A 25,945-nucleotide genomic window follows, 5' to 3' on the forward strand; every position below is an offset into this window, starting at 1 on the left:
ATGTTGGGAAAGTCCTTAGCCTGCCTGTGCTACTCTCCTGCCAGTGTGACCTTGTGAACAAGTTCAAACGCCAAACTGCCATGAAAAAAAATCTAATACTTAAGTCTATCTTTCAAAATGGACTAATTGGAACTGTGTCGTCATATCATGCTAAACTGACATCTTTATGGTTATTCCATTTGCCATTTTTTGTACCCGTGATGTTGCAAAAAAAATACCCGTTTTTGGGCCATCTAAGATGTAAAAATAATGCACAACATCCGTGGCCTTTTCGAACCTCGGTTTGTATTGGCTGCAGGTAAAAGTGTTACAGAAGACACATGAAGGGTGGAAAAGATTATGAAACGAGGTAGAGTAGTAGGGGAAAGTTCACGCTCCCCAAACCAATTGAGGGTCACGTGACCTGACGTCCAGCCGTGATTGGACGAGCGGCGGTCATATTTCGAGTGACGCTGAGCTGTCGAGTGTTGTGGTGTCGTCCGATTTGAAGCAGCAAACATGCTCTTGAATAAGGTGAGCGTTAAATCATTTTAAACAAACCCGAGCTGGGATTTTTTTGTGAACTTAGAACGTAGAATTAGAATGGCGCGTCAACGAAGTGAATGTCCAGACATGCTAGCTAACAAAGTACGACAGTGGCTAACGTTAGCTTGTTTACAACGTTCCCTTTAACGTCCAAGCATGTCTCAAGTGTTATCCGTACCGCAACCGAACTATTGTTCTAACCTTAGTAACCACTACCGGACTGAACTGTAATTGGCAACCACTACTTCCAGGTACTCCGAACCGGGGTTCGCTGCGGTGTCATTCGGCTCCAGAGCTCCAGTGCCGCCGCCGCCGCAGCCAACGTCTCCGGCGAGAAATCTGCAGCGGCCAACGGCTTCTCCTTTGGTGGGTAGTCTCGACAGCTTTAGAGTTTTTGTCCAATATTCCTTTATTGGATTTCCTTGGTTAATTAAGAAACGCCTTTATCCAGTCGCAAAATGGGAAACTTACCCAAGAAAGCCAATCAGAAGCCTTAAAAAGCAATTTCCGGAAAAGACTCAACATGACGGGAAAATCACTTGAGAAATGTTGAATATGAATCAAAGCTTTACAGAGATGTAAATGTAAGTAATAAATTGCATTAAATGTTACATGATATCATACAAAATATCTATTTTTTACTGCTAAAAAGGTCTGAATAAGTTTATATTAAAAACAAATGTTTTGCCTTATTTGCATGAACATTAAATCGTGCATCTAAAATCAGCAAGTCGCAAAGTAGAAAATAAAAATCTATTGCCAATTAATTGGAAAAGTTTCTTATTTCACTTGTCTGTCAACCTTTTTTTCATGCCGTGTGTCCCGCAGAGTTGACCGATCAACAGCGAGAATTCCAACAGCTGGCTCGCAAGTTTGCGCGCGAGGAAATTGTCCCGCATGCGCCGCACTACGACAAAACCGGCGAGGCGAGTCACTTCCTGGATGTCCCCGCATATAGGATCGACTCCAGCACGACAATTTGATTTGATTTGATATTTTGCCTCGTAGTACCCTGTGCCCATCATCAAGAAAGCATGGGAGCTCGGCCTGATGAATGGCCACATAGCGGAGGAATACGGTAAGTTTGCAAGTTGCGTTTACAACGTTTCAGATTTGAATTGATTGCATTTGATCTAAACAAAGGTGGAATGGGCTTGTCCATCTTCGACAATTGCCTCATCACGGAAGAGCTGGCCTACGGTTGCACGGGAGTCCAAACCGCCATTGAGGCAAATTCTCTGGGAGTAAGACCTCTTCACCATCATCGTGTTTGCTCCTTCGCAAGCAAATAAAAACATATTCAAACGTGCTGTGTGACTAGTAAACAGTTGGATTTTAGCCTCTCCTTCCCCTACAGCAAATGCCCGTTATCATTGCGGGCAATGAGGCACAGAAGAAGAAATATCTGGGCAGGATGACTGAGGAGCCTCTCATGTGCGTAAGTACATTTGGATTTCATACTGGAACCCTCGTCATGCTATAGATTTATTTTTTATTTTTTGGGGGGGGTGACCTAAATGGGCTACAACATGAAAAGTCAACTTTTTGGAGTTTTAAACGATGTTCCGATGTCGATTTTCACCCTAAACACTCTTGTCGTTTTATTTTCCTTCAATGATGCATTTCCAAGCATTCCTTGCTTATTATGCGCTCTCACACCGCCACCCCCACCCATGCAGATGAAAACTGCTTGATGTTTGTTTAAGACGACAAGAGCAAGACGGGAGCGATTCGCACCGCCTTTGCCAGAGAAAATACACAGTGATTTTTATCCACGTCGTTTAGTTTTGGTCCCACAGCTGAGGAGGAGAGATGATGGGGTATGGGGATGTTGGGGTAACTTTTCACAGTTCATCAATAAATTGCTTCCTGTTCCAGTTAATTAGCTCTTAATTTGAAATGTTACAGTTTCTGTCATCTCTCGTTTTCTGGCATCACAGAAAATTAGATGATAACTGGGCTCAGGTTTCAACCTCTAAACTTTCAATATACTAAGAGCTCTTTGATCATAATGATGTCGTGGTTTTCCCGTAGGCATACTGTGTCACCGAGCCGGGGGCGGGCTCGGACGTGGCGGGCGTCAAGACGCGGGCGGTGAAGACCGGCGATGAGTACGTGGTCAACGGCCAAAAGATGTGGATCACAAACGGCGGCAAAGCCAACTGGTGTGTGGGGCGCATAATCAAGCCGCCGTCTATCTTCTCCCGGCCTGTCTTTTAACGCCATCTTCTCTGCCAAGGTACTTCCTGTTGGCCCGCACTAACCCGGATCCCAAATGTCCCACCAACAAGGCCTTCACCGGCTTCATTGTGGATGCCGACACGCCCGGAATTCAAGTAGGCAGGAAGGTAAGATGTTGACGTACCCTGACATATCTTGCTTTTCCAACTTTTATTTACCAACAATGGAACTTATTCATTCACCTGTGCTGTTCCGCCCAGTGAATGCATTCATACTATCTTTTTGGACTATTTACTACTGACGTTGACCGTCTGGCTGCGTGCTCCCAAAGTCAGTGTGCTCCTATTCGATGAAGTCAGCTTCTTTTTTATTTTTCCCTCCTTGGGGCCCCAGGAAATGAACATGGGTCAGAGGTGTTCAGACACACGAGGCATCACGTTCGAGGACGTGAGGATTCCCAAGGACAACGTCCTGATCGGCGAGGGCGCCGGCTTCAAGATCGCCATGGGCGCCTTCGACAAGACCCGGCCGCCCGTGAGTCACACCGCGCCCAAATGTTCTTACCGGGGCGCGGCGCGTCCTTGCCTTAAATTGTCCCATGTTCCACAGGTGGCGGCGGGAGCCACCGGGCTGGCTCAGAGGGCGCTGGACGAAGCCACCGCTTACGCACTGGAAAGGAAAACTTTCGGCAAAGTCATCGCCGAGGTTCGTTTTCAAGCCGACCGTACGGATAAATGGAAAGACTTAAGGGCCGGGTTGTCAAAGTCCCTTTAGAGGAAGATCTAGTTTCGTAACGTCACGGGAAATAGTGGTTATTTAAACCGGCAAACCTTTTGAGTCGTTTGATAAATAGCGCCGTCGACGTGCTTTTTGAAACGCGCGTGGCGTTTGGGCAGCACCAGGCCGTCTCCTTCCTGCTGGCCGAGATGGCCATGAAGGTGGAGCTGGCTCGCATGGCGTACCAGCGCTCCGCCTGGGAGGTGGACCGCGGCCGGCGCAACACCTATTACGCCTCCATCGCCAAGGCTTTCGCCGGCGACATCGCCAACCAGGTGGCCTCGGACGCCGTGCAAATATTCGGCGGCAACGGCTTCAACAGCGAGTACCCCGTGGAGAAGTTGATGCGCGACGCCAAGATCTACCAGGTGGGTACGCCCGCGCCCTTGACCGGTTGTTTGGGCTGAATCAATGTTGACGGTTCTGTTGACTTGTTTTAAATGTTTTTTCTGCTTTTTGTTTTGTAGATTTACGAAGGCACCGCTCAGATCCAGAGGCTCATTGTTGCTCGTGAGCACCTGGCAAAAGCCAAGAAATAAAACGTATGACTTTTTTTGTGTTGTAAATCTTTGGCGTCCAACCGAAACAAAGTAGATATATATAAAAAAAAAAAAACCACACACCACCACCTGTGGACTGACTGATGGTATTGATCTCTCTACCAATGTGTGACAATGCCACTGATAAGTAATGCGAAATAACTTTTGTCTTGGCATTTCCCTCGCCTTTGATGTCACCCGACTGCCTTGCTCAAAGGACTCCAGAAAGTCGAAAACCCTTCAAGTGACAAACTGCACAGGAATGTTATAATGAAAATCGTATGTACAGAGGAAGAAAATCATGGCTTCATTGTTTCGCTACAAATGATATCAGTGTATGTTGTTGCTCTTTGTTCACTTGTACTTAAAAAAGCTTGAAATAAAATCTTATGATTTTACCAATGGCTCAGTCCCTAAGTGTAACTCGCATTCAAAACACAAAGTATGTACATCACTTTTATTTATTTTTTTGACATTTTGAAACTATTTGATCACAGGCATGTTCAACGTTGATCATGTAGTGCACTGGCTATGGAATAAGTGGTTGTGGGATTTAAAGTTCTGCAGCAGACGTCGGCAAAGTTAGAAAAGGCCATTGATCTTCAGCAAAATTCTTTGGCAGATGAGTCTAAAATAGAACCTGAATGAAGTCACTGAACATGTCCAGGGATGCCGCTACAACTTCAAGTTTATTCAAAAGGATTTTGATAGATCCGTGCACTTTCAAGTCATGTTCTGTTTTACGGTGGTTATGTACTTTTAAAATATATATTTTGACTCCTGTGAAATATATATATATATGTACATCAACTGAATAAATTCGAGTGGCAGGAGGATTTGCTCAGAGGCATCAAGACTGCCTGTGTTGTGTAATTAAACTCCACGTGCAAGAAAAGCCTTTTCTCCACAATGAGCAACATTACGGTTTTCCTCATTTTTTATGTGTATTTTCCTACTTTGACTTAGGTTAGCTTTTGCTCCGCAATGAGCAATGCTAAGTAGGACAATGAGCAACGCTAAGGTTTTTCTCCCATGTGTTTTTCATGCGTGTCTGAGCCTTGAGTAGGACAATGAGCAATGCCAAGGTTTTTCTCCCACCATTTTTTTCACGTGTATGTCCATGTTTGCCCGAGTAGGACAATGAGCAACGCTAAGGTTTTTCGCCCACATTTTTTTCTTGTCCATGTTTGTCTTGTGGAGGACAATGAGCAACGCTAAGGTTTTTCGCCCACATGTTTTTTCATGTGCGTGTCCATGTTCGCCTTGTGTAGGAAGTCTTTACCACATACTGAGCAACTAAAAGGTTTTTCCCCCGTGTGCATCTTCATGTGCCTAACCATGTTTGGCTTAAGCGTGAAAGCCCTACCGCAAAATGAGCACGCGTAAGGTTTTTCTCCCGTGTGGGTTCGCATGTGCGTGTCCATGCAGTCTTTTCGAGTGAAGGTTTTCCCGCAGACGGAGCAACTAAAGGGTTTTTCTCCGGTGTGAGTTCTCATGTGCGACTCCAAGCTTGCCTTCTGAATGAAACTCTTATCGCACATGGAACAACTGAATCGGCTGGTTTGCTTGTGCGTTCTCCTGTGCGCGGTGAACCGTGAGCGCAGAGAGAAGGTTTTCCCGCAAAATGAACATTTGAACATTTTTTCCCCCTTGTGGGTTCTCTCGTGCATGAGCATGCAATTCCTTTTCAGGAACATTTTCCCGCAAACCGCACAGGTGAAACATTTGGGATGCGTCTGCCACGCTCTCTCTCCGTGACCCGCCGACTTTGCTCCGCCGCTACAAAGTTCTTTGATCCCGTCCGCGTCTGGCATCGGAACCGGGAGGTCGGCGGACGGCGATCCTCCGGAATGCTCTCTGATCGGATGGCGAAGATGAAGCAGCGGCGAGTCGGGAGGTTCATCTCGGTCGTCGTCACTCCGCGCAGACAATCCGGCCAGCGTCACATTGCTGACGTCAACTGCCTCCACTTCCTCCTTCACGTAAAGGGGCTGATCCTTCTCCTTTTTCTTAATCGGGAGCAGCTGCGGAGTCTTCCCTTCTTCCGTAAAATGAGGCGGCTGCGGCACCTTCTCTTCTTCCTTCACATGAGGGGGCTGCGGATCTTGCTCTTTGGCAAGATGTGGGCACTCCTTCTCCAAGGTGGAACTGCCCTGCTGCGGCTCAGGGGGACGCTCTTCCTGGCGATTAATCAGCAGTTGGACATCTACGGGGCACAAAACTTGTTATTACTCGCAAGGCACAATTATGGACAGCGGTAGGGGTACGTCCCCACTTGATTTTCTCAGTGCTTCACGAGATCATCATGCGGTTCAGTTTATTCGTTCTTGCAGGCCAGAAGCAGCCCGCGGACAGTAGGTTGGTCACCGCAGAGTTGGCGAGTCTTTAGCGCTTGCATCACAAAAAAGTCCAGTCCTTACTATTTGGGAAGTGTGTGACGTCACATTTGCGATACAGTACTATTTTTTTCAAAGCACAAAAGGGCAACATTGCAAAGAAAAAAAACACTTGTTTTGCAGAAGAAAAGCCGTAATGTTAAGCGAATGTTGCATACATTTACAGAGTAAAGTGCACCTTTCCTCCCTCATAAATCAAGTCCCGTTTTATCTGAAGGCACCGCACACTGCAGAAGGTCGACAATGAAATTCCGTGGAGTCGCTTTGACAACAATTGTTCTATTATGACGCGGTGCCCTTAAAGAACACATCATCGACGCATGATCACACTTTCATTTGGAGACTTACAAACAGCATCTAGTTGTTGTTTTTGTCGCTCGCTTTCCTGTCTGGCTCGGTAAAGTTGCTCCTCGTAGGAGGCGATGGTTCTTTCAAACAGCCCGAAGATGTCATCGGCGGCCTCAAGAAGTCGCTGCCTCACCAACTCTTTCAACATTTTCACGGCGTTGGCGGTGACACTTCAACGCTTAGATTGGCATCGTCTTTGTGCGCTTCTTCTTCTATCCCTTTATTGCCGGGTTACGGGGCTTTGGAACATACCGCCACCGACTGTCCTGGAGTGTGCAATGCTTTCTCTTCCACTGGGTACCGATTTGCAATTACTGTATGTTAAAAAAACAATCGATACATCTCAAAGAGTTAACGTGAGATTTTAAAATAATAACCCTAACCGTAATAGAACATATGCATTAAAATAAGTACATAAATGGCAGCTTTTAATGAAGCCAAACGATACATGTTCAACTGGGTCTGGGTTAAAATGAACCATCCAAACATCCTTCCACAATCTAGAGAGGAAATGGAACACGTCTTCGGGGCATTCGTAGAAAGAGCAGTTCACATTTATTCCCTTTTTTAATCGTTGTAAAAAGACTTTGTAAGGGTAAACGCTATGATTTTTTTTGAAAGTTTCGGGTCTTTCTTACACTTGCACTTTGGCCTCCGAGCCACAAGTGGCAGCAAAGTGCCTTATATTTTTTTTTCCTCCTCTCCCAGGCTTACCTGTCACCATTGTTGACAACCATCGAATAAGAGTAGAGCACCCCAGACTGATCATGCGTCAAAATTCGGCATGGTAAACAGAATTTCTCTGTCTGTTGCGTTGTAAAGTTCGACTGGTAACATGCAGCTAAAGCGATTGAGCGCATCGCTATTGCTTTTTTAATTCAAATCGATCCTTGTCAAGCAATCCAGGCGACGCCTAGAAATGCTAGCACGTTTAGCTAGCATGCACTCTGATCATACGCTGCTGTATCCAATGAATTCCGATTCTTCTTTTTTTTTTGCATTGACGTGCTCGAGCCATGCATGTTAAAGGTCTCTTTTTGTGTTATTGTCAGGGTACTCAAGTGAAAGACGTCTTCATTAGCCCCGACGCCCCCAAAACTCTGCTGCTGGACAAACATGCCGACTACATCGTTGCTTATGGCTCCAAAAAGGACGACTATGTGAGTTGCAAAACATATTCCGACAAAAGAAATTCGGGACCTGAGCCAGGCTTACGACTGTCTTATTAGGCTGTGACATTTGCTAATGGTTCACATATCCTCCAGAGACACAGCCTGCTTACTCATTGGTGTCAATCAAGGGTTTTGGGTTGGAAGTAAGGTTTTCAAACTACAAATTTTAATTGGAGTGTTTATAAGCATGGTTAATGTTTCAAGTTAGCGTTTGGGTTTAGGTTTCAGTCTATGATTAGGGGTTCCATACTTTATATTAACATTTTGTGTTGAACTATTTTGAAACCATTTTTCAAGTACAATTATTCATTTCTGAAAACACATTTTTCTGGAAATGACTCGAGGTTCAGGAAACGACCAATCACGTATCACTTGTTGGCCATGTGAAATTCACGTCTTCGACATGTGGTCATTTTTGGTCTGCAGGAAATAGAAAATGTCTTCATAAAGGCATTTGTTCTACGTGAAATTAAGTTATCAAATCAAGTAGAACCAAGACATTTTGACTTCTGAAAATGGCAAGAGCAGTTTAGTTTCCCCTTCTATGTTGTTGGGCTTCCTGGCCACGCGAGGGCGGTTGTTCATGTTGGTTTACGACAGCGGTGTCCAAACTACGGCCCGGGGTCCATTTGCGGCCCGACATCCACGTCTTTGGGATCGGATAAGTTAGTCGCGTGAAATCCCATCCTAACGTCCTTATGGTCATAAGGAGTACACGCTGTCGGAGTACCTGCGCATGAGCGGCGTCTACTGGGGCCTGACGGTGATGGACCTGATGTCCCAGCTGCCCCGCATGAACCGCCCAGAGATCGTCGACTTCATCAAGGAGTGCCAGCACCCTTGCGGGGGCGTGGGCGCCGCCGTCGGGCACGACCCGCACCTGCTCTACACGCTCAGCGCCGTGCAGGTGAGGCAACGCGCTTGCGTGCGCCGACCTCTTCTTCTGCCTTTTTCCTTTCCCGTCCTCCTCCGCCGGCAGATTCTGTGCTTGTACGACAGCCTGGACGTGCTGGACGTGGACAAAATCGTGGAGTACGTCAAAGGGCTGCAGCAGGACGACGGATCCTTCGCCGGAGATAAATGGGGTACGAGGATTTTTACGCAGGCTTGGCGTAGTAGGCTTTCAAGGGAGGATTTTCAAGACGCTTTCAAGAAAGGCTTCCGAGATTTCACAACAGAAATCGGCTTTTAGGTTAGGCCTCCAAGAGGGTTTCACAACAGCGCCGAGAGTTACGGTTTGGAATTAGGGGCTTTACGACAGGATTAGGGTTTTGAGTTGCACTTTTCAAGTAGGCTTTCAGGATAGGCGAAGGCTTGTAAGTTCGAGCTTCAAGACAAGTTTCAGGCTTTCAGGACAGAGTGAAGCTTTTCAATGAGGATTCGCTAAAAACGCTAGGCTTTCAACACACTTTTCAATTCCGTTGAAACGACAGAGTGAGGCTTTCAAAGAATGCTTGGGCTTCCAGCACCTCGCTAAATTGGGGCTTAGCCACAAGCTTAGGCTTTTAAATTCGTAAGGTTTGGAAACAGTGTTAAGCTTTTATTTGCCTCCGCAGGAGAAATCGACACCCGGTTTTCCTTCTGCGCGGTGGCCACCCTTTCATTGCTGGTGCGTGTTTTGTCGCGGGGCGCTGGAGGCAGCGTCCCTAAAAGGGCCGTCCCCGTCTCCCCTCTCGCAAAAGGGCAGGATGGACGCCATCGACGCGGAGAAGGCGGTGGACTTCGTCTTGTCCTGCATGAACTTTGACGGCGGCTTCGGCTGCAGGCCCGGCTCCGAATCTCACGCCGGGCAGGTGGGCGCCGTCCCGACCGCGTCTTTCCCGCCGCGCCGTGGTCTTGAGGCGTTTTACTTTTTGGTCCCGCCCAGATCTACTGCTGCGCGGGCTTCCTGTCGCTGACGGGCCAACTGCATCGGCTCAAGGCCGACCTGCTGGGCTGGTGGCTGTGCGAGAGGCAGCTGCCGTCGGGGGGCCTCAACGGCCGCCCGGAGAAGGTTCCCCGCCGCCGTCCTAAGTCCTGCTTAGGTTTTCAAGTCGGCGAGCCTGCGAAATAAGGCGGGGTCCTTTGCGACGCAGCTTCCGGACGTGTGCTACTCCTGGTGGGTTCTGGCGTCCCTGCGGATCATCGGCAAGCTCCACTGGATCGACAAGGACAAGCTGCGCGCCTTCATCCTGGCCTGCCAGGACGAGGAGACGGGAGGCTTCGCCGACCGCCCGGGAGACATGGTGGGGCCGCCGCCGCCGCGTAGCGCAGCGCGCCGCCGACCGCCCGGGCTCGCCCGCTCACCTCTCGGGCCGGGCCGCAGGCGGACCCCTTCCACACGCTCTTCGGCATCGCCGGCCTCTCGCTGCTGGGCGACGACGCCATCAAGGAGGTCAATCCCGTGCTGTGCATGCCCGAGGACGTGCTGCGGAGGCTGGGCCTGAAGCCCGAGCTCCTCGACTAGCTTCCGCCCGCCCGCGTCTTGCTCACCCGACATTCCTGTGGCGCGAGGTGTCAAATTCATTTTTGGTGCGAGTCATTTTCGAGCTTCATCTTCCCTCGTTGGGCCCGTATGATGAGCGAACCAAATCCATTTGAAATCCTCTCTTACTATTATTAGTGCACATAACAAATTGTGGGCTTAGTACTTTTGAAATCAGTTTGTTTTTGCGGTTTTTTTTTTTTGAGAAAAAACTATTGAATTATTGTTGAAATTACTGTTACAAAACGAGCCCAAAAATATTCTCAACTTTGTTAATATATGTGACAAGTTAAAATTTTGCAACAAAACTGGCATGACTTGCTTTTGCGGGCCACAAAAAATGATGTGATGGCCCGGATTTGGCCCCCTGGCCTTGAGTTTGACACAAATCATACGAGGCTCTTGTCTTGACTAACGTGGATTAAATTGTGACCCGAGAGCCCCCTGTTTTTGGCTCTTCTGTCTAAAAATATTCTTTTTTTGCAATTACGAATATGTAATTTATTTGCGTCAGCAATAAATGTTTGAATGTTGCTTCTGTCCTGTTATGCACCAGCAGATGGCGCTGATGTAAAAACGACCACGTACACTACAGTAATGCGTTGGGGGGAAAAAAATGAAGGCAGGTTATATTTAAAAGAAAAAAAACATGACACCGTATAGTAAGGACTGACAACCATGTGGATTAAGGCGTTTTCTTCTTAAAGAAGGGCTTTAAAAAAAAAAAAAACGACCAACGACGTGTAACATATTTACGTCGCTTCTGTGCTGCTCTGTACAAGCAGATGTCACTATTGTACACATTTTTTTAGTTAAAAAAAAAACACGTACTGTATGATAATGCGTTGAAAAAAATAGGATAATTTTTTTAAAGGAAGATGTTTTATTGGAGGAAAAAAATACGACCATGTATAATAAGGTGTTTTTAACCGCGAATAGTAAGGATTTTTTTAAACAACCATCTAGAGTGCGTTTTCTTCTAAAAAAAAATATTTTCTCGAAAAAGTATTTTCGAACGACCAACCAGCATGCACAATGTAAGACTTTTTATTAAGTCGCTATTTACAGATGTGTAAAAAAAGAAAATGTTTAGTGTGGTTATTGTGTTGATTTTTTTGTTGACTCATTTTAAACCAAACCATTTCCGGACGTTGTCATCAAAAACTGTTGTATGCTTTCGGCAATGACAATCATGTCATAAAACAACCCCTTGAAACCCTAAAACCAAGATGAAAACCGTCGATTTGCAGCCGAACCCTAATTTGTATCAGGAAGATGATGCCAGTCACGTGACTCGCTCTCAAACCAAAGACGCGCAGTGAGTGGGCGTGTCCTTCACCCGCGCCGGCCTATCAGGTCGCAGTGTAGCCTCGGCTCTCAGCAGCTTCACTTGGGAGGAAAAAAAAGGCCGCGGCGGCGACGAATTACCGCAGCAGGAGCCCAGCCGCCGAATGTCCCGAGAGACTTCGGATGACGTCGCGGTGCTGCTGACGAGCGTCCGACGAGCATCGTGGAGAGAAACATGGCCTGGATGTGGAAGGTGAGCGAGTGAACGGCGGCAGACTGACGAGCGGGGGGCGAGGGGGGGTCTTGGGAACAAGGCGTGAGGATGACATCTTGGACGCGGGCAAGCGGCGGCTTTTACCAAATGTCACAAAAAAAGGATGATGGGCCACAAACGGTCCTCGGCCCATAGTTTTGAGAGCCTTGAACTAAACGCAAAAAGGCACTGTTTTGGGGTCCTGTGGCGGGCACTAGGACCATGTGTCTCACCCAGTAGGCATGTTGCTATGATCCTACGATTGGCTTTGTTTTTGCTGTTTTGGACTTTCTTGCATCAGTTTTTTGATGGCATGCGAAGAGTAAAGATCTCCACGAGCACAGCAACTTGTGGTTTCTTCGCCTCGCCACAGAGTCCCTTAAAGGGCAACGCAGTCAGCCTTTGCAGTGCATTATGGGAGTTGGAGTATTTAGCAGATAGTGTATGTGCTGCATCGTTATCCATCGCAGTCCCCCCAAATTGACATGGATTCCAAAACCAGGGCATGTGGTTGTAATGTTTTTGTCCTTTCATGGGCATCATCTTCCGCGGTTGCATGGAATTCTGGAACTTGTAGTCCTTGCCGTGCTTGCAGTAAAAAAAAGTTGTATGGACAAATACTGTATTGTTTGTCCTTTAAAAGCCATTGTAGTCACAACACTGTAGTTAACAACAATCTTAGTCATTTTATTTGAATAATTTAATAAGTCTAATATAAATATGAATATTTATCAGTTATAACATTGTATTATCAGTATTTATTTATATTTTGCCTTGAATAGAGGGAAAACAAAGACAGTTTTGCAAAGGAGTCTCAAAACAAAAATGAGCAGTAAGTTGCCATATTTTCCGTTTAATTTGCTAATAAAAGTAATTCAATACCTTTAAGGTTGGCAATTGATTAAGATATATACAAAAGTAATCAATTACTGTAGGTACTAAAGTACCAAAGTATTCAATTACTTGAGGTCATTAAGTACTAGAAATCGATTAGGTTTTCAAGTACTACAGCAACTGATTATGAGGTCATCATGTACTCACTATTACAAGTAATAAAGTACTAAAGTAATTGATTAGTACTTGAATACCCTTGCTCACTTTTAAGATATAGAATACAAAATGTAGTCGATTACAATAGGCACTAAAGTAATTACTTTAGCACTTAAGTAAAGTGATTGATTAATTTAGTACTTAGTTACCTATAGTACTTCAAGTAATCGCTTGACTCATTTTTTTACGTCAGTACTTAATTGCTTTGCTAGCAGCCATTTTTAGACCATCTTTTGTTCAAATACTTGAAAATTTAAAAAATATATATAAATCCATGGGATTGAAGTTCTGGGCCCTTCAAAACAACGTAAAACTACGTCTTTGGTATTGAACGAGTTGCGCCGCTACCTGTGTTTAGCGCAGCGGATCTAAGTGAAAAATGGTCTAGAAATGAAATGATTATAACGTGGAAACGTTTTTCTTATCTTTTGTATTCACAAGGTTTTTCCTCCTTTGTTTTGCTTTGACTTGTGAGCATCAATGTGAGCGCTGTTTGCTAACAAACGAAGGCAGACGAAACAGGTTGATGTGGCACTGCCGAGTATTTTTCAACGCTGGAAAATTGTGTCATCTGTTTGTTATTGTTTTTTTCTGCACTTCTGCTATAAATACTAGGAAGAACATGCGGGCAGCGCGTGTGTCTCTTGCGGAGTATAAAGGGCAAATATGAATGGTTTATCCTCTGGGGGATTATGTTCCATTAGATGTTGGCTATGCATTAGCCTAATGGCTTCTCGGCGAGCTCGCATCAAGGTCACGCGCGCACGCGCATACACACGCAAGGTTGGTGACCTTTGTTTTCCAGGGCGCATTAAGCTCCGCTAGCGCGAGAACATTAGCGCTCGTTTGACCTGGATTGCGGATCCGCGCTCTCTTGTCATCAAAAACAAAACACCGGGATAGAATTTTGGGGGAAGCCAGGCAGTGAGGCAATTGCTCCCTCTGCTGGGCTAAGATGGAAGCGCAAGCGCCCAGCTGCGCCGAAATTGCCTTTTGATTGTCTACTACAGCGGTCCCCAACCGTCTTATTTCTTATTACGCTTTACGTTTTGATCGTGGACCGTAAAGTGTGAGCTCACAATTAACACCAAACTAATGGGAGGGCTCAGCTGGCTTGAGTCTCCAAAATCCTTTTCAGTCATACTTTTAAGTGCTTCTTGTGTTTGTTGCAAAGCAGTTTGTGGTAAAAGCGCCGTTGTTGTTTTGCGGCCCGCAGAGGAAGTCGGTGATGGCCGCGGGGCTGGTGGCGGCGGCGGCGCTCCTGGCGCTGGCCGTCCACCTGGCCGACAAGACCCATTTCCCGTGGCGGCCCGCGTCGGGCGCCAAGCAGCCCTACCAAGCTTTCAGACCTCACCCGGGCTACGTCAGCATCCCCAAGCAGGAAGTGAGTCCCTCTACTATTTCTATTTTTTTTGTATCGATTTGTATGGTTTCAGAATACAATGCGTCCAACGAATGCTTCGCTGTTGGCCTTGGCCCCATAACCATACTTGTCCAACCCTATCCATAGGACACAATGACTAAAGCTTAAAGGGACAGCGTGTAAGATTTAGACCATTTTTCATGAAAAAGGAATACATTAAATGATTGTAGATTTCAAAAACTTGCAAATGGATGTGTTCTTAATGACGCAATCATAGGTCTAGTTATCATGAAATATTACATGGGGGCGGCCATGTTTGCTATAGCTACGGACAATGGTAAAGGCGGCACCTGCAGCACCTCCTGCTGTCCGGAATCAAAAACGCTCTACATCATACACACTATCCCTTTAACATAATCAGGTTTTGAAGGGAATCAAAAGGTCTTTTTTCCCCATTCTTCAGATTTCCACAAATCATCTTTATGCTAAATTTCTGAATGTCTACGAATAAAGTTTGACTTGACTTATCTGGTTATTTTGTTTTGATTCCCCTTAGCGCAGCTCCATCTAGTGGATGAATAAGGCTAGCCCAGCCACTACTGTAGCTTCTATTCTATGCGCCTTATATTGCGGTGCACCTTATATATGAAAACACTTTAAAAATAGGCCATTCGCTGAAGATGCGCCTTATGATCCGCTGCGCCTTATAGTACGGAAAATTGGTAGCGAAAGCGTTAAGTGGGAGGGGCGAAATGAAACAACACCAATCCTCTTTATTCTTCATTTTTGACTGACTTTTTAAGTCACAGCTTTTATTTTGTCAGGATTGGATTTGCGGCGTTTTTGTTATTGGAATAGTCATTGGCGGACGAAAGACACGGAAGAGGCCGAGTGACGATTGGCAATCGAGAGGACGCCGGCCGCGAGGCGTCTTTCAAGGAGAAAGAGCGAGCGTAGGCGTCCGCCGGGAACCTTTGGCCTCATGTAATAATGAGCGGCCTATTAATGAGCTCCGCTCGACGCATTTGAATCGACGGCCGAAAGAACGGCGAATTTCCCACCTGGCCGCTGTGCGCCTTTCTCAGGATTTGGCAAGATTCCAAAAGATGCCCGCAGACGCCACTAACGCTTGATTTGTTTACGACCAGCGGCCCGAATTAAGCTCGAGGGCCACATTTTGTTTTTAAAATGCAGCACTGGGCCGGCTCATTCAGAAAGTTCAAAAAGGTTACGCAATAGCTAATCCCCTCATTGTTGAGGTTGATGTTTTGGGGGACTGGGGACTCATATTTATTTTCATCATCAGTCTCTGTTTTTGTTTATTATGAAGGATTTTTTTTCAATATTTCAATGTATTTTTTGTTTGATATACATATTTTTACAGCATGTTTTTATCATAAATGCTTTTCAATGGTTTCTTATCATGTATGTTTTTCAACTAATAATATTTTTCATTCATTATGAATGAATGAATAAATAAATAATAATAATTGTTATCACAAATATTTTCATTTTTAATGTTTTTTTTTTCATTTTTTTACTGAATAGATTTTTCATTAATTGTTATTTTTTTCATGGATTTCTTATCTTTATTTATTTATTTTTTTCATTTTGTATTCATTCCATTGCGCCCGGGCCTTTTCAATTAACGGTCTCGCTGATGGGAATATATTATAGGGCGCTCTCGAAAGCCATAAAAGTTCTGGTGGCATCCATATATTTCATGAGCTCCTTCATGAGGCTCCTTTGCCAAACAACTATATAAAATTGTCATCGCACGCATATTAGAGCAAGTCAAAGTGTAATGCGGATGTCGCGGATAGGTGTGAAAGTCCGGTCCTGGAGGGCCGGTGCCATGCATGTTTTCTAACCTTCTCCCTCCAACACACCTGATTCAATTGATTCGGATCATTTTCAAACTGGCTGCAGAGCTCGCTGATAAGCGCATCATTTCAATCGGGCGCGGCGGGGAGAAAAAAAACCGCAAAACATGGAGGATACCGGCCCTCCAGGACTGAAGTTTCACATCTATGCTTTAAAAGAACAAGAACAGGAAGCGGGAAACTCCCACAAAAAAAAAAAAAGCAGCTTTGTTCGCAAAACGTTGGTCACCCTGGCAGCGTCCAATCCAAATAAAGCAATCAAAAGCCGAATGGCGAACCGGGAAATAGAAAGCTAGCAAACCGGGAGCGGTCTCCAAGTGGGGCGGGCGGCGCTAACGGCGTCCCCTCTCCCCCTTTAGCCCCTGAAGCTGAAGTGCGAGCTGTGCAGCGTGGTGTCCAGCTCGGGCCAGATGCTGGGCCGGGCGGCGGGGCCGCTGATCGACCGCTCGCCGTGCATCTGGCGCATGAACAACGCGCCCACGCGGGGCTTCGAGCGCGACGTGGGCCGGCGCACCACGCTGCGGGTGGTGTCGCACACCAGCGTGCCGCTGCTGCTGCAGAGGCCGCGGCACTTCTTCGGCCAGCACAACCGCACCGTCTACGTGGTGTGGGGCCCGCTGCGCAACATGCGCGCCGACGGCAAGGGCGTGGTCTACAACATGCTGCGGCAGGCCGCCGACACCTACCCGCAGGCGCGCATCTACGCCACCACCGATGACAGGATGAACTACTGCGACATGGTCTTCAAGAAAGAGACGGGCAAGGACAGGTCAGGCGAAATGGCGCGCCCATCACACGCTCCTCGCTTTTAGATCAATATTTTCTTTGTCTCTCGTCGATACCCGCGTTTCTACGTTAGGAATTCACTGGTGACAACGTCCGAGATCATTCTGCCCGAACCGCATCGAGTCATACCTCAAATTAGAGGTCTCTGTGCGACCTTTTGCCATATGTAACTATCACGTCAACAATACCTTTTTCTATGACATAATAACCAAAACATTGTCATCAATACCCGCATTTCTACGTTAGGAATTCACTGGTAACAACGTCCGAGATCATTTTGCCCGAACCGCATCAAGTCATACCTCAAATTAGAGGTCATGGTGAGACCTTTTGTCATACGTAACCACCACATCAACAATACATTTTTCTATGATATAATGATCAAAACACTGTCATCAATACCCGCATTTCTACGTTAAAAAATCACTGGTAACAAGGTCCAAACTCATTATGCACAAACTGCAGCGAGTCATACCTCAAATTAGAGGTCACGGTGAGACCTTTTCTCATATATAACCACCACGTCAACAATACCCTTTTATATGATATAACGACTAAAGTAACTGTCATCGATACCCACATTTCTTGGTTGCACAATTTTATGATTGCGGCATCCCACTGGTCCAAAATAATGAATGCCATCTGTGTGTGCAACACAGCTGAGCCGTTTAACAAGACTTTCTTTTTAAAGGGCAATTTTTCCACGCGACTGAGCGCCGGCGTAGGACGCTCGCAGCCATTTTTGAAGCCCCGTGACACAGGCGTGACACCGGTGTTAAAGCCAGATTCGAAGCATATTCCAGCGTTCCTTGATTTTGAAACTTTTGGACTGTCTTTTTGTCCTCGAGGAACGCATCATCCGGATGTTGGTGGGAATGTTCTGTTCTGTTCTGTTCCCTTCCGTTTTTGTGGGCAAAATGGCTCGGCAGCGTGACGGCAAGCTGACTGCTGCCAGCCTGCGTCGGAGGTGACATTTTGCGTGCGTGGGCTGCGCATGCTGCTATGTTTCCCAGCAGTTTTCATTTTTCGCCCTCTGAATGTCAAAAAGAAGCATCTGAGCTCTTGATAGTTCCACAATACGCAGCGTTTTACTTGCCAAAGTGGAGGTCAAAGGTCAATATCATCGAAAGGTCAAACAGCAAAAACAACCCCCAAAAATGCCGTCATCCGACTTTGTGGAGGCGAAGATTTGTTTTTGGTGGCCAGGGTTAAAGGTCAACCTGTAACGAGTTGAAAAAAATCATTTTGAGACAAACCGCATCGAGTCAGGCATGTATTAAAGGTCAAGGCCTCGGCATTGGACCTATGCAATTATTTGAGCCCGCGACGAGCCTAAACAAGACGGAACAATGCAATTCTCCGCCGCTAACAAGGTGGCGTGGCAAACCTGGGCTCAAAAGGTCACGGGGCGACGGGGCGGCCTCGTCAATTTGACCTTGGGTGACGAAAACAGAAAATGTCAGCCGTCTCCGTTCACCGCTCGAAAAACAAGAGCAAACTCAACCGTGCCGCAAAATACAATGAGTCATTCTTCAGATTCAACAAAAGCCGCCCTTCATTTGGAGGTCATATTCTGCTATTTTCTATGTTAATGTGTTTTTACACGGATCGAGTTTGGCGACAATGGAAAAACTAGAGCATATTTTCTTGTGTTCATCTCCCTAAGTTATATTGTTGCACGTTAAGTGTGTTTTCCGCATTGTGAGCGGTCAGTGAATGCAGCACTAGTGTAATGCTGTGAATGCGCTACAAGCGCTTGTTATTCTATTTCTTCAGTTCATTTTGCCATAAATACCAGAAGTTGCACAGTAGTCGCGTTTCATCAAATTTATGATTGTGTGTATATGCCAAAAGACTGCAATTAATAAAGCAATCCTTTCACATCGTAACCTTTTCCGCGAGGTTTTCACAATATTCCTGTGTGTGAACAAGGATGGACTCGGACGTTGGTTCAGTCCGCTAGCTTCTTTTGTTGAAAATGATACCGTGACAACCTCTGACGTCTGCCCGTTACACTCATTATTATAATGAAGAATACGGCACATCTGTGAGTCAAGACGATCGCTTGAGCGGCTGTCTCCTCGTTGGCACGGGGAGGAGCTCCGTGAAGGCTTTTGTAAGGAAAGCTATAAAAACAAGCAGCGGCGGCGGCGGCGGCGCCAGCATTGTCATGGTGGACAATGGCCGCTTATTGCCCTCCGGTAGAATGAAGAAAAGCTTGAGCGAGCCGTCGCGGCGCCGTGGCTCATTCGCGTCATTAAAAATGAAAAGCGGTGCGTTCGTCCTTGTAGGGGGCCCCATAAAAATAAATAATAATTGGAAAAAAAAAACGACATAAATGTTGTCCGCCTGCAGGTCCGCTCAGGATTGTTTGCGTTTGCAGGATCCAGTCGGGCTCGTACCTCAGCACGGGCTGGTTTACGCTGATCCTGGCCATGGACATGTGCAAAGAGATCCACGTCTACGGCATGATCAACGACACTTACTGCAAGTGAGACTCCGCCTCTTTTATGCAACTTATACAGGACAGCAGCTTCAAACTAAATGTAACTTCATCGCCATGTAAAATCTTCAGGTTTTACCTCGGCATTTCGGTTATAAATGTCCTTTTTACAATTCAAATTGTTTAAAAATTTGATATGCTATTATCACAGGTGTCAAACTCCAGTCCTAGAGGGCCGGTATCTTGCATGTTTTCAAATGATTAGGATCATTTTCAAGCTCCTGCAGAGTTCGCTGCTAAACTAATCATTTGACTCTGACGTGTCGGGGGGAGAAAACCAGGAAAGAATGCAGGATACCGACCCTCCAGGACCGGAGTTCAAACATTGCGCTTAATGTGGGAGCAACAATGACAATTGCGAATTGAGGAAGACTTTTGCATGAAAGAAAGGGTGCGTAATAAACCCAAGACCCACAGAAAGGATATCGCGCATCCCTGGTTCTAAGCGCTCGCTTCGACCGACAGAAAAAAACAGTTTTGAAAAGCCCTAGTAAAGTCCTTCCCCCCGTCGGCAGGACCGAAGGCTACCGCAAAGTCCCCTACCACTACTACGAGGCCGGCAGCCGGGAGGAGTGCGCCGAGTACCTGCTGCACGAAAGCGCCCCCTACGGAGGGCACCGCTTCGTCACCGAGAAGACCGTGTTCGCCAAGTGGGCCAAGAATCACGCCATCAGGTTCTTCGAGCCGTCCTGGCAGCTGTCGTGACGCTCCAAAACGCCGCTCGCGCTTCCCCGTCCGCCGGCTTTGCGAGCGGCCGGACGCCGCGGTCCGGACTCCATTTTTTTTTCTTTTTAAATATGAGGACCAAGTCGAAGGAAAAACTCACGGGAAAGGCCTCGTCCGCGGCGGACTTCTGGCGGCCTCGGAATGGTGTGCTCCAGAGCTTTGCAAAGGAGTTTTTCAATTTTGGCGTTAAAGTCCAGGAATGACTTGCAATTGTTTTTTATAGCAGGAGAAAAGGAAATGAATGAGAAATGGAAGGAAGTCCGTTAGCAGACTTTTGGCTAACTCTCGGTGACGACAATTGATCCGAAATTCTGGCGGGGGGTTCCCGCGGGATGGGAGTCAAGGTTTGGTCCAATCGCGGTATCGGGACATCGTGCGGTAGAAAGGAAAGTGAAAAAGACGGAAGTGCTTTTCTTTTCCAGAAGTCTTTTCCAGACTAATAATGGACAGTATTAAAAAAATGAAATTTCATAACACACATATAACCTGATTTGATGGGGAATAGATATTCCTCCGCGCGGTCCGCAATCTTAAACGAGTTTGACACCCCTGCGCCAAAGCCTTCTTTTAGCAGCGCAACGCCCGCGACGGCGAGGCCACGTTGTTTCCTGCGTAAATGCCTTCAAGGCTGTCTCGTTTTTTTCCGGCAGCGAAGGTTAGCGCCATTTGTTTACTTGCGCGCTCGGGTCTCGGCGCTCGGCTTTACCGGAGCACACTGAGACCGATGGCTTACTCACGATGTATTGTGTTTCTTTTTCTCGGTTGCCAGGTGCTTCTTCCATTTCAGGTGACTAGTTAGCTGTTGAGCTCGCGAGGTTGCTCCTCCGTTTTGTGCGGATCCTCCAGATTATTATTATTTGGTTTGATTTTGTTTGAAACTACTTTCACGTGGCATCATTTGGAATACCTTCCCGAGAGCCAGCCTATTCGTTTGTGTCCAACGTTTTGTCCGTTTTGTCTCGGCGGACAGCAAAGTGAATCGCATCCCACCCAAACGAGAGGCATGATTTGAAATCTCATGTCCTCAAATGAGCACCCCAGGACTTAGTAGGGTAGTTTCAGTGAGCCAATAGATATAGACCAAACAAAACAAAGGTCCTCCACGGACACAAATTCATAGTCTGGCTCTCAGAAAAATATATGGCGTCTTCAATCTGAGGTTTAGCCAATAATTTGGCCACTGTTTGAGGGAATGAACCACATGAGCAGGAATGAACATAGCAGGCGCATGCTTAGCTAGCTAACAAGTTCTCCAGTCTGAGGTTTTGCACTGTTTGTGGAAATATGCCAATTCAGCAGGAATGACCGTAGCAGGCACATATTTAGTGAGCTAGCTAGCTAGCTTGTTCTCCAGTCTGAAGTTTAGTTCATATCCTCGCCACTGTTAGCGCAGGTAAACCAAATTAGCGTGAAAGAACGTAGCAGGCACATATTACGAGCCAGCGGGCTAGCTAGCTTCTTCTCCTATATGAGGTTTAGTAAGTAACCTGGCAACCTAAGTGGAAATATGCCAATTTAGCAGGAATGAACGTAGCAGGCTCATATTTAGTTAGCTAGCAAACTAGCTAGCTAGCTTATTCTCCTGTTTGAGGTTTAATAAATAAACTGGCCACTGTATGTGGAAATTTGCCAATTTAGCAAAAATAAGCGTAGCAAGCTCATATTTAGTTAGCTAGCAAACTAGCTAGCTAGCTTATTCTCCTGTTTGAGGTTTAATAAATAAACTGGCCACTGTATGTGGAAATTTGCCAGTTTAGCAGGAATGAACGTAGCAGGCACATATTTAGCGAGCTATACTAGCGAGCTGGCTAGTAGAGTAAGCACATTCCTGCTGTAGCTCCAAAACATGCTAGCAGGTCACGCTAGTGGAGCACGACCTACTTTTCAGCCCTCACGCGTGTTCCTGGCATGTAGCGAGGTCCAGCTGTGATTAGGTCAACAGGCGTACAAATCGGACCTTCAAAAGGACGGATCTTGTTAACAACAATAACAAAAATTGGCGTTTCTCAGTGTTTGTCTTTCGCAGAGAACCCGGAGAAAGATATTTCAATCGTAGCGGCAGGGGTCAAAGGTCAAATGTCCTCTGGCAACGCCTCGGGTCACTGTGAACAGCGAGGGGCATCACGCCATTTATTTACCACTTTTTTTCTTTTAATTCGAGTCAAGGCGGAAGGAATTTGATGACGTCATCATGTATGTTTACCTCCAGGCGCACACGGCGGATTTCCTATCATAGTGGGGACATCCCATTGATAGCATGCATTTCCTAACCTCGACCATGAGAGCGGATCCATTTGAAAGCCGCTCAAAAACCGTCCCCACAAGACAGTCAAGCCCGGAATTTGGTCCTCACCTTGTAGCAAAACCGAGGACACACACACACATGGCAGCTCTCAGATCAGTTTACATGCGAGAGATTTCACTTTTTTCTTTTGTTTTGCCTTTGTTTGTTTGACTTGATCGATGCCAGGTCTCTCATCACGTCGCATACTACAAATTCCGCCTTTCTACGCTTACGCATTCTTATTCATATTGTGGGTTTCTTCAGAGAAAAAGAAAATCCATTTTTGTGACTTTTCAGGTCAAGTGTCCTTGTAAACTGTGTGTGTGTGTGTCTGATATTGAATGTAAGTCATCACTGAAGTATTAAGATATTTTGAGCGCTGCATTAGCATGGAGTGGCTTTTGTTGTTGTTCAGAAAAAAAGCTGCTCTTCAGTCATTTGCTTTGTAACTGTGAGTGGCAAAATGTCAATGTTTGATTTTTTTTTATGTTCGGTTGAACAGGAATGTATTTGCTTGTTGTTCTGCCATTAATAAAACTCTTGTTGGAATCATGAAAAAGTCAGTGGAAGCGACGAGCATAAAAGAAAGGCCGCATCATGACCTTGTGATTTGTGGATGGCTGTTATGTTGTTGAAGAAGCGGATAACTAACGGTATAACACACACACACACACACACACACACACACACCTCATCGACGACTACGCACATCTATATAAAAGATAATAAAAAAGGCCCACATTTTTGGAAAGGAGTCATCATTTCTAAATGAAGTCGCTGTATGTTCCAATTAATCTGCTCTTAATTTGAAAAGACACCAGTACTGTTCCTGTCACGGAATTAAAAAAACGACGCTCGTCGGTGTTTGAAAGAATGGGCATGAAGACGGAGCAAAAAAGTGGCCTGAAGACAAAAAGTGGACTTACTTGTCTGGTTTATTGGAGCGGGCCGCAAGCACGTGCCCTTTCCCGTCTCGCTGTTTAGCCGAACGGAAAAGCCGAGACGGAGTGGGGCGTCCTCGTCCTTTGTCACGGCGCCGGGGGCAATCACCGGGCTGAATTGGACCTACGCTCCAATTATGGAAACCACATGCGAGCGTGCGCGCACACACACACACACACACACACAGAAAGTTGTAGTCAAGGTCGTTCTCGCAGCTGCGAAAAGTCCAATCAATCAGCACCCGAGCGAAGACAGGATTAGTGTACGCTATCCGCATATTCTAATTGTGCCTTGAAACGCCATTTCAAAAGCAAACTATGGTTGTTTCAAAGCCCAACCTTGATTCAAACCCTAATTTGAAATCCAAGTCCACTTTTAAAGCCTCCATTTGCATTTGAAACCTTAATTTGAAGCTGGTTTTCAACCTTTCCCAGGTTGACTTCAATCTCGAATTGCCAAATTTGGAGCTTTGAAAGCCTAATTCGAAAGCCTCATTTTGGCACGGCACTTTAGTTTGAAACCCGGGATCAAAAAGCCAAACCTGAAACGCAACTCGTCAATTCTCGGTCTGAAACACAACTCGTCAATTCTTAGTCCGAACCATGACCCGAGGTTTGAAAGCTGCTTTAGAAGCCAAAAATGAACTTGAAACCGCGTCGTCTGAAAGCCGAACTGCAAAGTCAACTTTGAAACCTTAACCCTGGTTCAAAATCCCAGTTTGAAACCGTAGTCGAGGTTTAAATAAGTAACCCCATCTTCATCGTGAAAGCTTAACATCGAAAGCCTAACCTAGGTTGAAAAGCCAAAGTCCAAAGGCGACGTTGGAATCTTCGTTCGAGGTTAGAAAGCCCATTTTGTCCCCTTGGCCTAAAAACCAAAGTTGAAAGCCTAAACCAGGCTTAAAAAGCCAACTTTGCGCACCTGCCCACGCTTTGAAAGTCCACCCAAGCTTTGAAAAATGAACCATGCTAAACCAATGACTAAATCAATGAAAAATGAATGTAAATGAACCATGCTAAACCAATGATGAAATCAATGAAAAATGAATGTAAGTTGAAGCGGAATGCTGGAATCTCCAACTCCACAATCGCAATAATAAACAAAGTGTTTACAGCATGTCGTTCCCCCGGTGACTCTGATGTGAATTCTTGCCCGCGGGGGGCCTCTTGTGTGCGCGCGCGCCTTTTTTTTCTTCTGCTTCTCTTAATTCCATAAGTAGATTATACACACGACTGGAGGGCCTGACATATAAAGCGCTCGCACGCCCGACGTGCCGCCCGCCGTTTGAAGCCAAAGGCTGATAAAGCGCAAATTCCACTTCCAAAAAAAAAAGAATTGGCTAATTGAAAAACAATTATTGTACACAAAAGTTTTACAAAGGAAATGCTAATAGCATAGCGAGCGCAATAGCTCGTCATGCCGCAACGCGGGAGGATTTACTGACTTTTTAATATTGAAAAATAGCAGGTTTTAATGCAGCGTTCCCTCGCTGTAATGCGCTTCACCTTTTGCTGTTTTGCGGTTTATGTTTTTTTTTAATCAAGGGTTGAATTTTGAGAGCGTCTGAGAAAATTCCAAATGGTATGGCGAGGGGAGTTCTACTGCTTTGAATCATGAAAGAATATTTGCAAAGATTAAAAATGAATGAAAAGTATTTAATTTAAAGTATTTAATACAGAAAAGAACCTGCTGTAAATGAAATAAATATACAACAAATGAAAAAAAATGTATTAAGAATTCATATGAGGAAAAAATGTAGTAGTAGTATTTACAGTTGGCATGTTTGATGCGAGGGCCGCTAAAAAAAAAAAAAAAAAAAGTAGGTAGCCATGAGTACCACCCCCTTTTTGGCTCGGCCGCAGTTGAAGCCCTTTGAACCTTGTTTGCAGAAAAATGATGAAATGTCTATTAATATTTATGCTTGACTCCAAACACGCGGTGAATCATTTGCAGGGCGCCAACGGGGAGACACTTTTGGCCCAGCAACTTTTTTTTTGTTTTTTTTTGACTCAGGAACGTTTTGACTTTAATGGAAGCTGCTGCGCTCCGCGCCGTGTCAACACGGAAGGTAAACCGTGACTCAAGTGACATTATCACTACAAGTCAAATAAAAACCATCAGATAAAAAGGTAGCAGCAGGTGAATCGATACGTTTTTTAATACTAACTTTGGTCTTGATGTTCAGTGGCGCCACCGCACTCATTTTGTACCCAACCTCCGCCTTGATTTGCCCTTTCTACGTTGTAGTAGTACTGCAGAAATTTCTTAAGGTTTTACCACTATGATTACAATTCTAATCATTATTTATATTAACTCGTTCAATGCCAGAGACGTATTTTCACTTTTTTTTTTTTTTTTTTAAGGGTCTTGGCATTTAATACCAGAGATTTAACTCATTCAATGCCATGGACGTATTTTCACGTTTTTTTTTTTATTAAGGAAACAGTGTGTAAGAATTAGCGAGTT

General features: G+C 45.7%; 4 protein-coding genes across 4 annotated transcripts; 3 read left to right on the forward strand and 1 right to left on the reverse strand.

Moving 5' to 3' along the window:
• The first annotated feature begins 403 nt into the window (after nucleotides 1-403).
• Nucleotides 404-4,420, forward strand: acadm (acyl-CoA dehydrogenase medium chain). The gene is made up of 12 exons (XM_088429829.1): nucleotides 404-513; nucleotides 777-891; nucleotides 1,354-1,451; nucleotides 1,534-1,603; nucleotides 1,669-1,769; nucleotides 1,883-1,963; nucleotides 2,560-2,690; nucleotides 2,765-2,873; nucleotides 3,100-3,240; nucleotides 3,316-3,411; nucleotides 3,603-3,851; nucleotides 3,951-4,420. The coding sequence occupies exons 1-12, from the start codon at nucleotides 499-501 to the stop codon at nucleotides 4,020-4,022; spliced, it is 1,278 nt and encodes a 425-aa protein (XP_088285955.1). The 5' UTR covers nucleotides 404-498; the 3' UTR covers nucleotides 4,023-4,420.
• Nucleotides 4,421-4,465: 45 nt separating this feature from the next.
• On the reverse strand, nucleotides 4,466-6,989 carry LOC148414316 (uncharacterized). Its single transcript, XM_088429830.1, has 2 exons — nucleotides 6,767-6,989; nucleotides 4,466-6,228 (listed from the first exon to the last, which is right to left on the reverse strand). The coding sequence occupies exons 1-2, from the start codon at nucleotides 6,912-6,914 to the stop codon at nucleotides 5,237-5,239; spliced, it is 1,140 nt and encodes a 379-aa protein (XP_088285956.1). The 5' UTR covers nucleotides 6,915-6,989; the 3' UTR covers nucleotides 4,466-5,236.
• A 463-nt stretch (nucleotides 6,990-7,452) lies between these two features.
• Nucleotides 7,453-10,935, forward strand: rabggtb (Rab geranylgeranyltransferase subunit beta). The gene is made up of 9 exons (XM_088429543.1): nucleotides 7,453-7,553; nucleotides 7,819-7,926; nucleotides 8,648-8,845; nucleotides 8,918-9,023; nucleotides 9,495-9,547; nucleotides 9,621-9,731; nucleotides 9,806-9,931; nucleotides 10,014-10,163; nucleotides 10,244-10,935. Exons 1-9 carry the CDS (start codon nucleotides 7,551-7,553, stop codon nucleotides 10,382-10,384), a joined length of 996 nt encoding a protein of 331 aa, XP_088285669.1. The 5' UTR covers nucleotides 7,453-7,550; the 3' UTR covers nucleotides 10,385-10,935.
• An 819-nt stretch (nucleotides 10,936-11,754) lies between these two features.
• Nucleotides 11,755-23,132, forward strand: st6galnac3 (ST6 (alpha-N-acetyl-neuraminyl-2,3-beta-galactosyl-1,3)-N-acetylgalactosaminide alpha-2,6-sialyltransferase 3). Its single transcript, XM_088430134.1, has 5 exons — nucleotides 11,755-11,942; nucleotides 14,209-14,376; nucleotides 16,598-17,007; nucleotides 19,408-19,515; nucleotides 20,043-23,132. Exons 1-5 carry the CDS (start codon nucleotides 11,925-11,927, stop codon nucleotides 20,230-20,232), a joined length of 894 nt encoding a protein of 297 aa, XP_088286260.1. The 5' UTR covers nucleotides 11,755-11,924; the 3' UTR covers nucleotides 20,233-23,132.
• The last annotated feature ends 2,813 nt before the right edge of the window (nucleotides 23,133-25,945 follow it).

Source organism: Hippichthys cyanospilos, chromosome 12, assembly GCF_059441005.1.
Source record: "Hippichthys cyanospilos isolate Australia breed blue-spotted pipefish chromosome 12, RoL_Hcya_1.0, whole genome shotgun sequence".
Lineage (NCBI taxonomy): Eukaryota > Metazoa > Chordata > Actinopteri > Syngnathiformes > Syngnathidae > Hippichthys > Hippichthys cyanospilos.